Here is a 17,763-nt window from a genome sequence, read left to right as displayed (position 1 = left end):
GAGTCTAAGCAGACTTTTGTCAGTGACGAAATTGTGATACGAAATTCCCCCTTCCCTTTTTTTGCCCTGAAAGCTCTCTAACTCTAGTGGGTTGACCTTGGCTGGCTGCTAGGTGTCCACCCAGCCGCTCTCTCACTCCCGCTCCTCAGCAGGACAGGGGGAGAAAATAAGACGAAAAAGCTTGTGGGTTGAGATAAAGACAGGGACATTGCTTACAAATGACCATCACAGGGAAAACAGACTCGACTTGGTGAAAATTAATTTAATTTATTGCCAGTTAATAACAGAGTAGGATAGTGAGAAGTAAGAACGAAACTAAAAACATCTTCCTCCCAGTCCCCCTTCTTCCCAGGCTGAATTTCACTCCTTTGTTCTCAACTCCTCTACCCTCTCCCTGCCATCCCCCAAGTGGCACCGGGGAGATGGAGCATGGAGTCAGTTCATAACAGTTCGCCCCTGCGGTTCCTTCCTCCTCATGCCCTTCCCTTGCTCCAGCGTGGGGTCCCTCCCACGGGAGACAGTCCTTCATAAACTTCTCCAATGTGGGTCCTTCCCACATGCTGCAGTTCTTCACAAAATGCTCCAGCGTGGGTCCCCCACAGGGTCACAGGTCCTGCCAGAAAATCTGCTCCTGCATGGGCTCCTCTCTCCATGGGGCCACAGGTCCTGCCAGGAGCCTGCTCCAGCGCGGGCTTCCCACGGAGTCACAGCGTCCTTCGGGCATCCGCCTGCTCTGGCCTGGGGTCCTCCACGGGCTGCAGGTGGATATCTGCTCCACCGTTAACCTCCATGGGCTGCAGGGGGACAGCCTGCCTCACCATGGTCTTCACCACAGGCTGCAGGGGAATCTCTGCTCCGGCGCCTGGAGCACCTCCTCCCCCTCCTTCTTCCCTGACCTTGGTGTCTGCAGAGTTGTTCCTCTCACATCTTCTCACTCCTCTCTCCCAGCTGCTGTGCAGTGTTCTTTACCCTTTCTTAAATATGTTATCACAGAGGCACCACCAGCATCACTGATGGGCTCAGCTTTGGGCAGCAGCAGGTCTATTGGAGCCTGCTGGAACCAGCTGTATCTGACATGGGGGCAGCTCCTGGTGTCTTCTTAGAGAGGCCACTCCTGCAGCCCCCGTGCTACCAAAACCTTGCCACATAAACCCAATACGCTAACATCTGCCTACCTCCTGTTTTAGATGTCTTACATGCTTCCTGGTCCTGGCCTGTAGCCTCCTCGGGAGGGTGAGAACAAAGGAAAATTCGTTTCTTGAACAAAGAAAAATGAGAAGGAGAGGGGAACAAGGACAGGGCTGTACTTGAGTAATGCTTTGCCTGAGGTTGAGTTATTGCCTTACAAAAGGCAGGAGGTTGTATTTACAGGAAATGAAATGACATTTAGACATTAATTTTTGTAGATGAACACCACAGTTCTTTTTAAGTGTGTGTATTAATGTATTTATTAAGCTTTTTACAAATTAGATACTGTCAAACTCCTGCTATAATCAGTTACAAACCCATCAAGTCTATATCTATTATATAAACTTTGTACACTACTGTAACATATTCTTTTGTCAAATATTGTTTGGTCAGAAGCAGCTCTAATAGTTTGGTAAATTTTATATCATTTAGGGAAGAGACCCTCTGAGAGAAAAAATCAAACTGAAATGTAGAAAAGCAGACAGGATGGAAAAGTAAAATATTAGACCATAAAAAAGAAATGGCAAATAAAAATCAAAAAAAGGTGAGAGGATATTCCCACGCTCTATAGATCTCCTTGAGGCAATGATGCAAGAATTTTTATATTGTTTTCATAAGGCAAACATTTTTAATGGCAAATTTACTGCCTTTAAATCATATTCATCATAACAGAGTAAAGAGAACAATGAAGAGGTCTTGTGGCTATATCTGATTGTATTTCTTCTTGCAGTTTTGTGGAAAAATCCGAGATAAATGCATCACAGATGGAGTCAGGGGTACTATTAAAACATGCAGTAACAACAAGAGGTTTTTTTGTAACTAAGGATGACAGTCTGTGGAGCGGGAAACAGCACCCTTCAGGTGTCTGTAACGTAAGCAGCAACATCTGAACTGCTCAGCTAAGTGCTCCCTATGGCAGACAGTGATCCATAGGCAGTTACAAGCCACAACTAACCCAGGTGACATTAGGAATCTAGTTACATGCAATGAAGCCCAGTGTTATCCTTCAGTTTCAAAGAAATGGAGTGAAAAATAGTTACTCATGTGGGGTTTGGTTAAGCAACCACTCAGGCTGGTGAGCAGCTACGTGAATAACTGTTCTAAAGTTAGCAAGGCTTCTTTGTGACTCACTCTTCACCACCCGAGTGCAAGCGGTCCTTATTTGGTTGTGCAGCTTTTTAATGGTTATGTTGCTTTTTAATAGTGCCAAAGTCAAAATCCACCATGTTGGAGAACTCAGCATAACTTGCTTTGTGTGAAACAGAGACTGCAACTCTGCCCAAGGAAGGAAATTTTTGGTGAAAGAACATCTCAGTGGTATAACCAAGTTTACCAACAAGGTGATGTTATTGTCTTTATACTCAGTTACCGGAAATCAGACAGAGGAATAAAAAAGGACCCGTCCCACACCCAGAGGACCTGTCTGACCAGCAGACAGCTTCCAGCCGTGAATCAGTGCTGTAAATCAGGAATCATTTGAATAGAGACAATAACATGATCATACCTGACAACTTCTAGGGAAAAAAAAAGGTGTAAAAAAATTTTTTACCTGTGTGTTCACATATGGCTGTTTTTAGTTTTTTGCAATCCTCCTAGCTGAATTTCAGCTCTCTCTAATACACATGAGGTAAATCAAGCTTCTGCACTGATCTTATGTTGACTGCATTCAAATTCAATCATCTCACACCTTTTATACTAGAGCATAAAACCCTGGTGGTAAGTCTGTAATTCCTCTGGAATTGCTTTACTGCATGTCAGTTTACGATGAAGTCTATCAACTCTCCAGTGTTTCAGGGCTGTTTAATTTTTTGATAGAAATAGGATTTTGCAAATCAGGCTAAATGCAAAATTTTGGTTATTTATACTGCCAGCACTTTTTCCAAAGACAAGTCCGTGAGGCTCAGCACAGGCAAAGGCACAAGAAGGTAAAGTCTTGCTGTGTCTACCCTGCCTTTCAAACCCTGGCCTCCGTCATCACCAAAGCTCAAACTCACCATGCTGTCCCAGCATGTACGGACATGTGCAGGTCCTCAGGATGAGTCAGGAAAAGCTTCAGATATTGACTGCTCCTTAGTTTGGGTTACATTTAGCGTGGACAGACCAAGTGCAGCACGCATCCCCATGCTGTCACAGCTACTCTGCCTGCCCTTGCAACACCGTTACATGATCGGTCTGTTTTAGATGGGACTCTGTTGTTTGTCATGGAGATTTGCTGCAGGATTACAGGCAGTCTGAGGTTGCCTTAGTCCAAGTACTAAGTTAAAGGTTTCCTACATGAAGGGATAGGGTTTTGTCAAGACAAGATGTACTCAGGGCTTTAGATTGCATCTTGACTCAGTCCTTTAAAGACAGTGTTGAGCCAGACTTACAAATGGTTGGGGACAGCCAGCTACAAAAAGGGAGTTCACAAACAAAAGACAACTGTAGGAGGTTATGTTACTGCTCCTGCCCAGCAAGGTTTGGATCCACACTGCAGTGAAACACAGCTGACTGACCTCCTGCCCTCTTCCCTTCCCCGTGTCCTGTACATGTGCTTCTGGAGGAAGGAAAGACTGCATGCACCTAAAGGCTATATCTTATGACTTCAATTTAAATTGAATAAAGCAAATTATTATATGGAAATTTTTGAGAGATCCGCATGTATCTGTTAGCTGGAGGAAAGAGAGACTCCTGATCATTGACCAAAGGAGCAGACAAATTAAAAACTTGAGGATGTCAGAACTGACACAGGCAGGTAACGTTTACAGGAATGCCATTTCCCTTCTGGTTTATTGCTCAAGATTATTATTGTAAAAACTTATCTCTATATTTACATCTTTTCCCCACATGATGTCCCAATTAAACTGTTGTAAATACAAAGTCATTAAATGCAAAGCAATTCTAGACACTGTAAGAAGATGGTAAATCCACAAGTTGAGATATGTTAAGTTTGATTGCTTAAGTATTAGTAACTTAGATGTGTTAGTTCTTGTCACATTGTTTGTGCAGAACTTGAATATCTAATCCCTTCCTCGGGCCTTTCCTCCCCTAAAGCAGTGGGACGTGAGGTAGATCCTGCTGCGAAATAGCTCAATGCACCCTGATCCAGCCAAACAAGAGGGAAGAACTGGACTGCTTCTCTCCAGGGATGGGCTTATGCAGTGCCGAGGGGCCCTGGCAGGACCTCGGTGCCCAGGCAGGGATGACTGGAGGTTTTTACCCTCACACAGCCTGCAAAATGGATATGTAGCCCTGGATTCCAGGTGCCAAGGGACGCCTTTGAAGAGAGCCCCCTCAGGGGTAAAACCTATGGAAATGGAGTGCAGAAGCCATGGAGATGTGCCTCCCTCTACAGTCTAGGCCCCAGCCAAGAGAAATGGCCCGTAACAACTATGAGGGGACTTCAAATTTGTGTTGCTCAGAGGCCATTTTGCATCCAAAAGGAGCATGCCACGTGAAGCTGAGACAAGAAGGAGGATGAAGGTTCATTTTGTGGAAAGATACCAAGAAGGTTCTGAAGCAGACTGTGCCTCACTTGGCTTAGCCTCAAGAAATTGCAATGCAAAAAACCATTTTACTCTGCAGAAATATTTGCCATGTTTGAATTTTATTTTTTTTAGTCAAATTGAATAACCAGATAACAGAACAAAAGAAGTCAGATGTCCTGGAGACGGTAAGAATCCAGGTCTATCCAGCTTGGTAGGACCTTAAATACAATATTGCATAATTCACAAGTGACCCAAACAAAACATTTCCCAGGAATTCTTGGCCATTCTTTTTGCTTGATATTCACAGCAGCGGGTAGACCACAGCCAGCAGCTAATCACCCACATAGCTGCTCACTCACTCCCCATGCATAGTGGGATGGGTGAGAGATTCGGAAGTGTAAAAGACAGAAAACTTATGGATTGAGATATAGACAGTTTAGTAAGTAAAAGAAAGGGGGGGTGGGGGGGAAGTGATGCAAAGGCTCACCACCTCCTGCAAGCAGATTGATGTCCAGCCAGTCTCCAGGTAATGACTACCTTGGAAGACAACGCTCACTCCACCTTCTTCTTCTGCTAGCCCCGTTTTATTGCTGAGCATGACATTATATTATATGGAATATCCATTTGGGGAATTTGGGTCAGCTGTCCCAGCTGTGTCCCCTCCCAGCCCGTTTCCCACCCAGCCTCTTCCATACACTGTGGGGGCAGAGTGTGAAACAGAGAAAGCCTTGACACTGTGCAAACATTGTTCATCAATACCCAAAACACTGTAGCCACAAATCCAAACACAGCACCCTACAGGCTGCTATGAAGAAAGTTAATTCCATCCCAGCTAGACCCATAACATTCACAAAGACATTTGAGTAGCTCTTGACTTGCATTAACTCCACTGTTGGCTGCATTCAGGTTGGGCAGAATCCAACTGAGCCTCCTGTTCAAGTCAAATGACCAAGAAACAGCAATCATTCACCTCTGAATCATTCAGTTCTACTTTACTTTTTCATCCCACTCATGCCCAAAGGAGGCTCAGGTCTTAGTTTCTATATATGTATTTCTCTCTAGACCACAAAAGCTCTGATGCCCATCAATGAGTTCCACATAGGACATATAGTTTCATGAAGCATCCTTGTTCAAAGCAGGGTTACTCACCTCAGAAAATGTCACAGTGTAAACATTTCAGTGGCAATATTGTGAGTCTTCTTAATAGAATTTTACAGCATGGAGTGCTTTTATTTTCACTGTGTGGCTACAGCAACTTCTATTATTAAATGTCTCTAACAGCTTTTTTTCTGACCTCCTTGAACTCTCTACACAGGCCATACTCTCTGGCGTAGGCACAGGTTCTCCGCTGAATGTAAATGATATGACTATGATGTTTGGGCAGGAAATTATTTTACCTGACCCACAACAGTTTTTGTCATTCAAGATGAAGACAAAAAAGATAAAGTCTGCAAAATTCACACAGCTAAATCTGAAAATCAGCATCTGTTTCCTTTTGATATTGATCTTATTAGAATTAGATTGATTCCTGCTGATTTTGAGCCCAAAGAAATGAAAATTCTTTTCACAGAAAGTTTTTTATTTTAATTCGAGCCCAATGTTCATCGAAACCCTCTCTCTTTTTTGGGGGGAAAAAAAAAAGGAGGGGAGTTGACAAATTTCCAGCAGAAAATAAAATGGAACATGACGCCTGTCCTTTCTCAGCAAGCTCTTGTGTTTAAACTCTCCTTTTCAGTTTTGACCATGGCCCCATTAAAGATATATGTGAGTTGCTCAATAGTCAGTCAACTGGAATGGGGCTCTGGAGGCTTTCAAATTCCTCTTGTGTATATGAGGAAATAATCAGTACCACACGCTAAAGTCATGGAGTTCAAAGTGGTTTAAACACATCCTCATGTCCTGCCACCCAGACCCTGGTCCAGATCCTACTTTACTGCCATAGTCAGACATACAGTCAGTTGTTGAGGAAGAAAAAGATGAACCTGCCTCTAACAATAAAACAGCTTTTTTTTCATCAGGCTTTAAGATTTGGACATTGATAGATTTCCTGTAAATCTACCAAAATGTACAGAAATGATCACATGGTGGGTATCGGGGCTGTTTTCAATGTCAGGTGGAAGCATCGTTCCTTTAGCAACTGTTTCAGACATTACTGTGTAATGTAGTCCTCTCCTGCACAATTCAGCAGTGTTTTGGTATAGAAATCTCTCTCTGAAATCAAAAGTTTTTCTCGTCATGTCAGTCAGAAGTACATTGGACTTAAGCTAGTAACCCACAAACTCTTCCATACATGTTCAGCTATACTTATACGAGCTGTCCTATTGTGAGAAACAGCAACGGCCTTTTCCCATTTATGCACCTTTTGGATTAGAGGTAATATGGTCACAAAACTGCACACCCTGAAAAAAATCACAAGCCAGCCTGTGGACTGGTGTTTCCAGTCCTCAAAAACTATCGCTTCCAGTGGGGTTTGGTGGAGTGAAGCTGAGATCAGTGTTGGTATCAGGGGACCAGGGAGGCTGTGGCTGCCCTGCTCAGCTTTGGTTTTCTCTGCCAGTGCTTCATGGACCTCCATCAGATTGCACTGGTACAACTGGAGGTAGAAGATAGCTCCACGATTGTTAGAGTAAGCTCCTCTCTTTTTTTCCTGAGGGCTTTCACCCATTCTTGCAAATTATGTTTTACATCTAGTTCTCCAATGTAAAGAGACTCTCCTGAAAGGCCATCTCATTTGGGAGGAAAGGGACAAGGCTTCCCACAGCCTCCTATTTCCAGAGGGCACATTTAAAGAGCTCTCTTCTGATCTTTGTAAAAACAGCAGAAACCTCTTTAACTTCACTGAACTGGATTTCCTGCAGCATAGGATACCTCACAAGAGAATTTGAATCAGAAAAATTACCTAGACAGTGTTGTGCATGCTCCCTAGGAAATGCCAGTAGTTTTAGTGAGATAACACTCCCATCCATCTCATCTCTGCCTCTGCATCAACTAATACAGACAGGCTGTCTGACCAAAAGGCTGTTGCAAAATGCCTTTGTGTATAAGGAACTTGGGGGAAGCGCAGTAAGAAGCGATTATACAGTAACTGTACTGATGAAGTTACAGAGAGTGAACTTCCCTATGACCCTGTGGTTTTACTACTGGAATAATATGAAAAGAGAGCGCCAAAGCTGGCTGCTAGCTGTGACATGACATCAACAGGGAAGTCAAAGGAAAGATTTGTTTAACATGCTTTCATTGACTTCTTAGAAGAGTGATGACATTACATTAACACCACCAAAAAGTGAGTCACATATGTAATTGCCACTTGGAGCTATCAGGATCTATATAAGCATTTTAGCTGAGGTCTTGGGAGACAGAAGGTCAAACCCTTTCTGCTGTAGCAAGGCTCCTTGGCAAGCTGGGCACTATGCAATACCTCCTGCTTTGTGCTGCCATCCTCCTACCTGAGAGTCTTGCTTTTCCAGTGCAACTTGAACCAGAACCACGGAGCAAGAGAGACTTGGAGAATGTAAAGGTATGTTACCAGGGGGACAACGTAACTGCATTATGAATAACCTGATTTTTGATTCAGCTTCTACATTCCTTTCCTATCTGTTTATATTGTCATCTTATCTTACCACAACAGGTTTTGCAGAGGTGATATAGAACAATTTAAACTTGCTGACTAGCTTAGACACCCTAAGTCTAACTTACAAAAGAGACCTAGTTCCAACTAGTAAATAAAGGGGAGCATGTCCTTTTTAAAACATCTCAAAAATATTATGTAAATTACGTTGGAAGGTTGCAGATTTGAATGCTCAGTAAATTGTGTTTACTTAAAAGAATTGCTTGCTTACAGTGTTTCACTGCTATTGCAATTCTTATATATGCTGTGGACGATTGACCCTGGCTGGATGCCAGGTGCCCACCAAAGCCGCTCTATCACTCCCCTCCTCAGCTGGACAGGGGAGAGAAAATAAAACGAAAGGCTCGTGGGTCGAGATAAGGACAGGGAGATCACTCACCAATTACCATCATGGGCAAAACAGACTCGACTTGGGGAAAAATTAGTTTAATTTATTGCTAGTCAAATTAGAGCAGGATAATGAGAAATAAAACCAAATCTTAAAACACCTTCCCCCCACCCCTCCCTTCTTCCCAGGCTTAACTTTACTCCTGATTTTCTCTACCTCCTCCCCCCGAGCGGCGCAGGGGGACGGGGAAGGGGGGTTTGGGTCAGTTCATCACATGTTGTTTCTGCCGCTCCTTCCTCCTCAGGGGGAGAACTCCTCACACTCTTCCCCTGCTCCAGCGTGGGGTCCCTCTCGCGGGAGACAGTCCTTCACGAACTTCTCCAACGTGAGTCCTTCCCATGGGCTACAGTTCTTCACGAACTGCTCCAGCGTGGGTCCCATCCACAGGGTGCAGTCCTTCAGGAACAGACTGCTCCAGCGTGGGTCCCCCATGGGGTCACAAGTCCTGCCAGCAAACCTGCTTCAGCGTGGGCTCCTCTCTCCACGGGGCCACGGGTCCGTAGGTCCTGCCAGGAGCCTGCTCCAGCGCAGGCTTCCCACGGGGTCACAGCCTCCTTCAGGCATCCACCTGCTCCGGCGTGGGGTCCTCCACGGGCTGCAGGTGGATATCTGCTCCACCGTGGACCCCCATGGGCTGCAGGGGGACAGCCTGCCTCACCATGGTCTTCACCACGGGCTGCAGGGGAATCTCTGCTCCAGCGCCTGGAGCACCTCCTCCCCCTCCTTCTTCACTGACCTTGGTGTCTGCGGAGTTGTTCCTCTCACATCTTCTCACTCCGCTCTCTCTCGCTGCAACTGCAACTCCCCTGTAACTTTTTTTGCTTTTCTTAAATATGCTATCACAGAGGCACTACCACTGTTGCTGATGGGCTCAGCCTTGGCCAGCGGCGGGTCCGTCTTGGAACCCGCTGGCATTAACTTTATCGGACATAGGGGAAGCTTCTAGCAGCTTCTCACAGAAGCCACCCCTGTAGCCCCCCCGCTACCAAAACCTTGCCACGCAAACCCAATACATATGCTAATCTATACTACAGAGAGAATAGCATTTGGTAAACTGAAATGGGAAGAAAAGATACATCTAAAACTAGCCATGACTGCACGATGATGAAACAATTCAATCAAATGTAAAATGCAATTACCAAAAGATCACAGATATACGTATTAATTTTTATTTTCCTTTTCTTCTTCCAGGTATATCTTAATAAATTCTTTCCACTTCTTGCAAAAACACGAAGCCTAAGCTTAGAAGAGAGGATTAAAGAAATGCAGAGATTTTTCCACCTGACTGTAACTGGAAAATTAAATACAGAAACAGAAGAAATAATGAAACAGCCCAGATGTGGAGTCCCCGATATAGCAGATTACAAAACATTTCCTGGAAGTCCAAGATGGAAAAAGACACATTTGACTTACAAGTTAGTAATGTTTCAGGTTTTATGGGGAAAGGGGTTGCTTTGTATTTAACTATGTGGCTTTCCTTCACACCCTAAATGACATTAATCTGTTTCCTTTTGCTGCCAGGATTGTCAATTATACACCTGATCTACCCCAAAGGAAAGTGGATGATGCAATTAGAAGGGCTTTTATGGTATGGAGTGATGTGACTCCGCTGCAGTTCCAAAGAGTATTCAAGGGACATGCAGACATTGTGATTGGATTTGCACGTGGTGGTGAGAATACCCGTAATTTTTAAAATGCAACAGTCCATATTTGACTCAAAGCATGTATTTTTATAGCCACAGCTTTAAGAAAGAACAGAAAGTTTGGAATTATACTGAAGTCTGCATAAATTTTATCTTCTCTTTATCATGCCACCAAATGTATATGTTATGATTCAGTTTTACTCCTATGAAATCATTAGAAAATCCTTTCAGAGTTACATCTGTGAAATGGAGGGAGAATTCAGCTCCAGAATGAGACACTTAAATTTAGATGTTCAAGGCTCTGTCTGCCTTGACAAATAGTGCAAACTAATGGGAACAGATCTGTAGAGCAAACCAGCTGGTTCTGAAGATCCAGCCTCCGCAGGCTGGATTCAGGCAGGTTCAGGCAGGTTTACTTAGGTCTAGATCTAATCTGGTTCCCTGGACTAAACAGTCTTTGGCAGCTGGGATGCATTAGGTTTGGCCATAGAGAGTATCTTCTGGTTGATTTTCTTCTAGAAGGAATCCCATTGGTGCACTCCAAGATTGCACCAAGGTGCAAGCCAAAGCACGGCAAATGCGGATGACCAGTAGAGTCACTTCAGAAGCTCATTTGTGATCCAGACTAATACATGAATGTCACCATACCTTTAACTTGTGCCTGGTACCTAAACTGACTCAACTTAGCCAAACTAAATGCCTACTTTAAGGTTAGCTGACTTGCTCTCTAGATCCATTGACAATATTTACTAGGTCTCCATGGACTGTAAGTGAAGATCAGACACCTGGCTTACAAGTAGATGACTGCGTATAAACACCAAAATGTCCCAAGCTCGTGCTTCACTGACGGGAAGCATATTATGTTGCCATGAAGAGTCCACTAATGTGCCAGTCAAAGTGAGAAAGGATCTTGCAAACTGGAATGGGTTTTAATCCCTCATCACGCATTAGGACTAGGTCTCTTCTGCCTGTGTTAGCCCTGCCCCAAGGTCTATCCACATGGTGTGGGGGAAAGGACACAGAATGGCATTTGAGTCCCCAAATACTCCTCAACCAAGTCAGAGCCTCACTAATGGGTAGGGGGAAATTTTCAGAGCTGGTACAAATATACTATCCTGGCAGCTCTTGCACTTGAGGTAGGAAATGGTAACATTTCACATGCACTGTGATAGAAGTAGGTAATAGACCGTACCCTAAGGCTGGGGAAAAATGAACTTAGCTTTTCAGGAACATGGTTATCTATCCCAAATCATTGTCTTCCACTAAAATTAGTACAAGTGAGAATGTCTACAACTAATGTTGCCCAGCACTTTCCAACACTGAAAACATTCAGGTGCTTATAATGTCAAGCATTAAATATTTATTCTGAAATAATCCCTGATTGCTGCCTCAGAACCACATTTCTGACAAAGGCTCAGAAAAAACGTTCAGCTCTTTCTGAAACAGGCAGCAGCCTGAATTATCAAATACAAGTTTTGAACTTAAGGCATGAATTTAGAGTGTTTCCTAAGCCTTGCTCCTCATTTTTACAACCTTGCTGCTATCATAGGATTTTTTTTAAGGATTGGTAACGAACAGAACTAGCACAAAGAAGCAACATGCTTCAATTTACTGAATTTAAACATTACAGCGGATGCCATCTGATGACATTTATTTATTTTAAAATGCAGAGCATGGTGATGGATATCCTTTTGACGGAAGAGGTAACACACTAGCTCATGCGTTTGCACCTGGAGAAGGGCTTGGTGGAGATGCTCATTTTGATGATGATGAAAGGTGGTCAGAGTACAATCGAGGTAAAATCCACATGTGTGTATGAAGGGGAATGCAAGTATTGTACATGTTAGAAGAACACAGCCATAGGAAATGCTTTCCATAACTCTTCATGCTTCAGTACCATTTCAGTACCAACATCTCTGTTCTTTTCAACTACGTTTCTAAGTACTTGTGCTTCATTATCATTAGCAGCTACATAATGCCTGTTCTGTCCATATTTTAAAGCACTTTTCACAGGCTAAACAAGGACTATGAGCCTCTATTTTCTACATAAATTATGAAAAGGTAAAATGACTTGCTTATAGGAATAAGGTTGACTAAAAGCAGAGTTGGAAAGAGACTCAGGGTCTCTAGATACGTATGCAAGGGATCAATAATGTTTTTATTAAAATACCATAGTTACATAAGAAAGTTCAGTAAAAACCGATCAAAACTCTGAGGTTTCATTCTAAGGGAATGAAAGATATAAATTCTCCTACTACTTTGATTCTTTGTATGCTAAAAAGAAATGCCATACCTTTAACATACTTTTCTATGCTTCTGTGCTGCAGAAGTTAATTTGTTCCTTGTTGCTGCTCATGAATTTGGCCATTCTTTGGGACTTGCTCATTCAAATGTCCGTGAAGCTCTGATGTACCCTATCTACTCATACGTGAACCCAGCAACCTTCAGACTTTCAGAGGATGATAGGCGAGGAATTCAGAAGTTATACGGTAAATTCATGATGAGATTTGATTTTCAAGATAAAACCTACTGGGGTACAGGTTTCACTACTCTCCCTGATTGCAAGGGCCTCGTCATATTACCAAAAACAAAGAAGGGGAACAAACCTGAGAAAAACACACTCCTGTATAATCCGTCCGCTATGTTCCTTCTGTAGCGTGTCCCCACTGCAACCAAGAGGTGACGGAGCAGCAGTGCAGCGGCCTGGCGCACTGTCTTCCTGCACATCTACATATTGCCAAACAAATTTTGTGGACCTTGCTCTGCAAATGAGCTGTTTCAGTGAGTGGGTCTACTGGCAGGAAAATGAGAGATACTGTGCCACTTACCAAGTCAATGGGACAGTTCAGTGGAGGCAGAAACTACTCAGCAGTAGGAGTGGAACATAACCAGAGCTGACCCCATGGGTTAAACTTTGCCAGGTTTGCTTTTCTTTAGGCACCACCTTCCTCAGGGCATGCTAGAGAAACACTGAGAATAAAACATAGTTGTCTGCATTGTCCATTTCCAGTACAGTCTCTATGTTTTGTGCTTCTTTCCCACAGGGAGAAAGTCGTCAAACTCTTGAAGAAAGTGCTTCAAAAAGACCAAAGAATTCACATCTGGTTGTTTTGGTGTTCCAAAACAATTTTAATCCTTTAGCTAATTAAAGTGGTAAACTCCTGGACTGCACTTTCTCTCCCTGAATTTTTATATTGATTTATTTGCACTTTATACAATTTCACTTAACAATTAAAAAAAATCCCAAACTTGTATACTCTGTTGTCTAATGTTTTTTTTTTTTCTTCTGGCATTGCACTGGGGGATTAAATCACTCCTGCATGTGTGACAGACCCACAGACAAATATCTTTCTCAATAGAGGTATAGGTACCTAAAGAGCCTGTGTGCATTTACTGCTGGAGTTACAAACCCTGTTCCTGGCTTGCCTTCAGTTCCCATGCATGTGCTGGCCCTTCACAGTACCTACTGCTGCCTCCTCAGAATCACAGTGTGCTTCCCATATGGCTCACACATAGAGGAGAAGGTCTCCACAGTGCTTCCTTCTGCATGGGCTGGGATGCTTTCCCAAAGGGAACAGCTTTTCAACTTCATGTCCTCCCTGGCTTGCCAGAGAAGTAGGTTTGAGAAGTAGTGGACTAGGATTCCCATTGTCCACTGTGATATTGAAACACCTCTCAGGTATTTTGAATTTTTTAAAAAAACCAACAGGAATTCTCCTTCCCTCATTTGGAAGACTAATCCCATGTTGCCAGAAGACAAAAACAAGAACAGACAGGCATAACCCTGCAAACACTAGGATGACCTCGTGGTTGCTGGAGCTGGCCAGTTGTCCTGGGGGCCTGAGCTGCTCTCTGCTGCAGGGTGGGATGCCTGTCTTCCCACCATAACTGAAGAGCTGAAATAACATGGGAAAATGCATCCATGTCTCTCAATCCCAGGAGAAAATGGCCGTGCCTTCCTGGCTCCCTGAGCAAAGCATCACCTGAGAAACTTCAAAGCCTCCACTGGGCTCAGTCCTTGGAGAGGTTGGGAAGGATGTGATGAGAATAACTTACTTTGCACATAGGCACTGGTCTACAAACACTGGAGCTTTTTTGCGTATTTAGAAGGATAAACTCTTATGGGACCAATGGTTTCTCCATTAGGAGTTTTTTTATGCTCCCTGATGGGGAGAGAAGGATTCTTCTACCTCCACACATTTGCCAAATGTGCACAAAGGTCTAGTCTCTCAAAAGCTTGACAGCATTTCCCAGCCTTTATCCAAAAGCCTTTTCCAGTTCAAGAGCTGCTGCCTGGTGAAGCAAGGGCTCTGAGTCCACATACAACTGGGAAAAAGTTTTGCTCAGCCCCAGGTTTGGTGCAGGACACCTGAGAGAAGGAAGTCTGCTCATGGGCAACATGGGACACAAGAAAGTGATGGCATCTTTTGCAATTCAGGGGCCAGGTGGAAAGGAGGAGAGGCAATTTTAATCTACGTATACTCAGAAGACTCATGTCCTGCTCTCTCAGCCACCAAACATAAACATTTCCTAGGATAGCATCTAAACACCAATACACTTCCCAAGGTAGGCCTAATTCCCAGTCAAGTTTCTGGGTACCAACTGATCTCTGGGGTTTGCTCCTCCTGGCTCCCTGCAGCTGGAAGGGATGTGAAACAAGTTGTAAGGAATGAAGGTCAATTCCTCTCTGTCACTTTGGGACACTACCTTTTCCTGCTTTCCTTCTGACCTCGTCTAATCACTCCCTTCCTAGCTGACACTTTACCTTCAAGGTACTGCATCAGAAAAAGGATCTTCACCATCCATGGGATACCCACTGCTCTGTGATTGCCTTGGAAGTACCTCCAGCAATGGCGAGGGAGCAACCCTACAGCCACCTCCTCCATAAGAACAGGGAGCAACCAGCTGAAGAGGGGAGGAGAGAGAATTAGAGCTCCAGACCTGCCAGATGGACAGCAGTTTATTCCATAAAGCATTCCTATTAGTCCAGTCCATCTAACCTAATAATATCTGCTGCAAGAAGCAGCACCAGATGGTAGGATGGCTGAAATAAATCACTGACAGACAGCCAGAGTGTCAAGGATATGTAAGGATAGGGTATGAAGCATGCTTGCTTCAAGTGCTTCCCCCTCAGAAAGATATCTCACCTCTGGTAAGACAGAATTTTGAAAACACTCCCATCAGTTACTAGCCATTTCTTCCAGATGAAGCTCAAAGATGAAGTAGCTAGTGCTAAATGGATATTATTCTGAGGGCACAGGTGTCTTGAGGCACAAGAAAAACAGGAAGTCCCAGAATAGAGGGTCAGATCCCAGACTGCATTAAAGACTACGAAGAATGGGACTAGTGAGCTCCACGGCCTGTATGGATGCTTGACCAACTTGGGTCGAGTTGGGGGGTCCTGGAAAGATGCAGTGTTGACAGGAAGTACCCTGTTCTCTTGGCCAAAGTCCCCACAGGGAACATAGCACAAAACAGAGACACACCATGCTGTTTATTGAGCTCAAGTCACTCACTAATGCTTCTTAAAGAGAAAACAGATGTCATCAGAGGAAAGACTGTGCAGAAAGAAGCATTCCTAAGGATGCATGGGACAATCCATGCACCATGCTGGAAGAGGCACTGTACAGACAAATGAGGAAGGCATGAGAACAAATACTTGACTGAAAGTAGCAGATCTGTTTCCTAGTGTGCAATTAATTTCCATATGAACTGAGAGGAATGGGATGAAACTCCGGAGGTGTATTCCAAGGAAGACTGTCCTGACAATGGGACACATCTGGGAGACAGCTTCCAGCGAGCACACGAGCTGACTGGCCTGCAGCAGGGCCAGCACAAGGTGGGAGTGAGGCACCCTTATGTCTTGAAGGAGGAACCTCCGAGAGGCAGCAGCGCTCAGCTAGCATCTCCACAGCATGTGAAATAAAGTAGGAGCCAGGATTTTTGTCCTCAGAGTACCACTGATGAGCTGTCAGCAGCATTGTACCTCTTGCCAAGCTCCCGTTGAGCTTCCATTCGCATACAGGACCTCTCCTTTGGGGAAAATGGCTGCCACTGGCACACATCATCCTGCTTACTAGGTGTGAACTATGCAATATCTGCCTCCATCTAGTGGTACAGCTCGGCAAACTGCACTGGCTTTACAGTCTGTTGTAAAGTGCATCTTACCTGCCCACAAGCCCACAGCAGTTACTACTATACATCCCACTATTAGGGGAAATTAGGGACAAGAGTAAATTTAGCAAGGGTGCTGCTGCCTCTTCCTTCTTCACTTTATTCTACTGCATTCTGTGTAAGTTTTTACATGCTTTCCCTAGTACATATCTGAGGCCATCTAAGTGCATTATGTCACTTAAATAGCATCTGCTCCCTCCTCTTCCATACAGAAGAAGAAATGAGTAATCACGTAGTATTTCATTTTGGTAGGGCTTTGAATTTTTTTTTTCTTGTACTACTGTTCTTTTAAATAAAAATATATTTAAATGTAGCTTTGCTGTTCCAGATAGTACAATGAGCAGCAAATGAACTCTCAAATGTGTTAACCTTTCTGATGGGTCTTTTGACCATCCACATGTAAAGGATAAGCTTTACTCCTGTTTTAAAAAAGTCACGGTTACTACCCCAGAGAAGCTATTATTGGGACTTACTCAGTCATTCAGGTATCCTGAGCCTACTGCATCAAACACAAAGTGATACTCTGAGAGGGCAAAGTCGATATATGTGTGATAGAATTGTGCACAAGAGGTGCACAGGACCTGTAGGAAAATATTAGTTTTAATTCACACTACACTATTGATTCTACTTCATCTGCTATCTAATAAAAGTTTAAGACAAAATACACATTTGGATAATTTTAATTGTACCATTCATTAATTTTTCTTTCTTTTAAGAAGTGCTTTTAAATATAATTGTCTAATATAAATTTATGTGTCCATATAGGTTTATGTACAGATTAGATTTGATTAGTATAAATTGAAACAGTATCACAGGTTAGTTATTTTATTCGTCTGAATAAAAGCCCAATGCCATGCTCTAGCTTTTTTTCATTATCTAGATTTTAAATATTTATTATTTTATAAGGTTTTGAAAGAATTTGTATATCCAAAGACATAAAAAAAAGTGATGAAGCTTGTCATTTTCTGAGCTATCAAAAATACTGCAGGAAGAGTTCTCATCTCGTCTCATCTGCTTTTGCCAAATACAGCAGAAACAGCATTTTACTCAAAGCACGAGCAATTTCTACAGTTTAAATACACACCTTTTCAAGGTGAGCAGGGAGGACTTACCAGTCTTCATTGTCTAGTCTTAAGTCACTGCTTTTTCCTTTCACGTTAATTTTTTATGTAACATCCCCCCTTCTTTTTAGATATTTTTAGATTTTTTTTTTAAATAATTACTGTGTCTGCATTGTCTCCTCTTCTCCTTGGTGATTGTAACAGCATTTGGCTA

At 43.3% G+C, this 17,763-nt stretch overlaps 1 protein-coding gene across 1 annotated transcript; it reads left to right on the top strand.

Moving 5' to 3' along the window:
* The first annotated feature begins 8,064 nt into the window (after positions 1–8,064).
* Positions 8,065–13,412, top strand: MMP7 (matrix metallopeptidase 7). The gene is made up of 6 exons (XM_050909397.1): positions 8,065–8,172; positions 9,863–10,086; positions 10,193–10,341; positions 11,985–12,110; positions 12,642–12,803; positions 13,359–13,412. Exons 1-6 carry the CDS (start codon positions 8,065–8,067, stop codon positions 13,379–13,381), a joined length of 792 nt encoding a protein of 263 aa, XP_050765354.1. The 3' UTR covers positions 13,382–13,412.
* Positions 13,413–17,763: the final 4,351 nt, after the last annotated feature.

Source organism: Gymnogyps californianus, chromosome 1, assembly GCF_018139145.2.
Source record: "Gymnogyps californianus isolate 813 chromosome 1, ASM1813914v2, whole genome shotgun sequence".
NCBI lineage: Eukaryota > Metazoa > Chordata > Aves > Accipitriformes > Cathartidae > Gymnogyps > Gymnogyps californianus.
The sequence above is the reverse complement of the archived record's forward strand: the minus strand, read 5'-3'. Positions and strand labels throughout refer to the sequence as shown.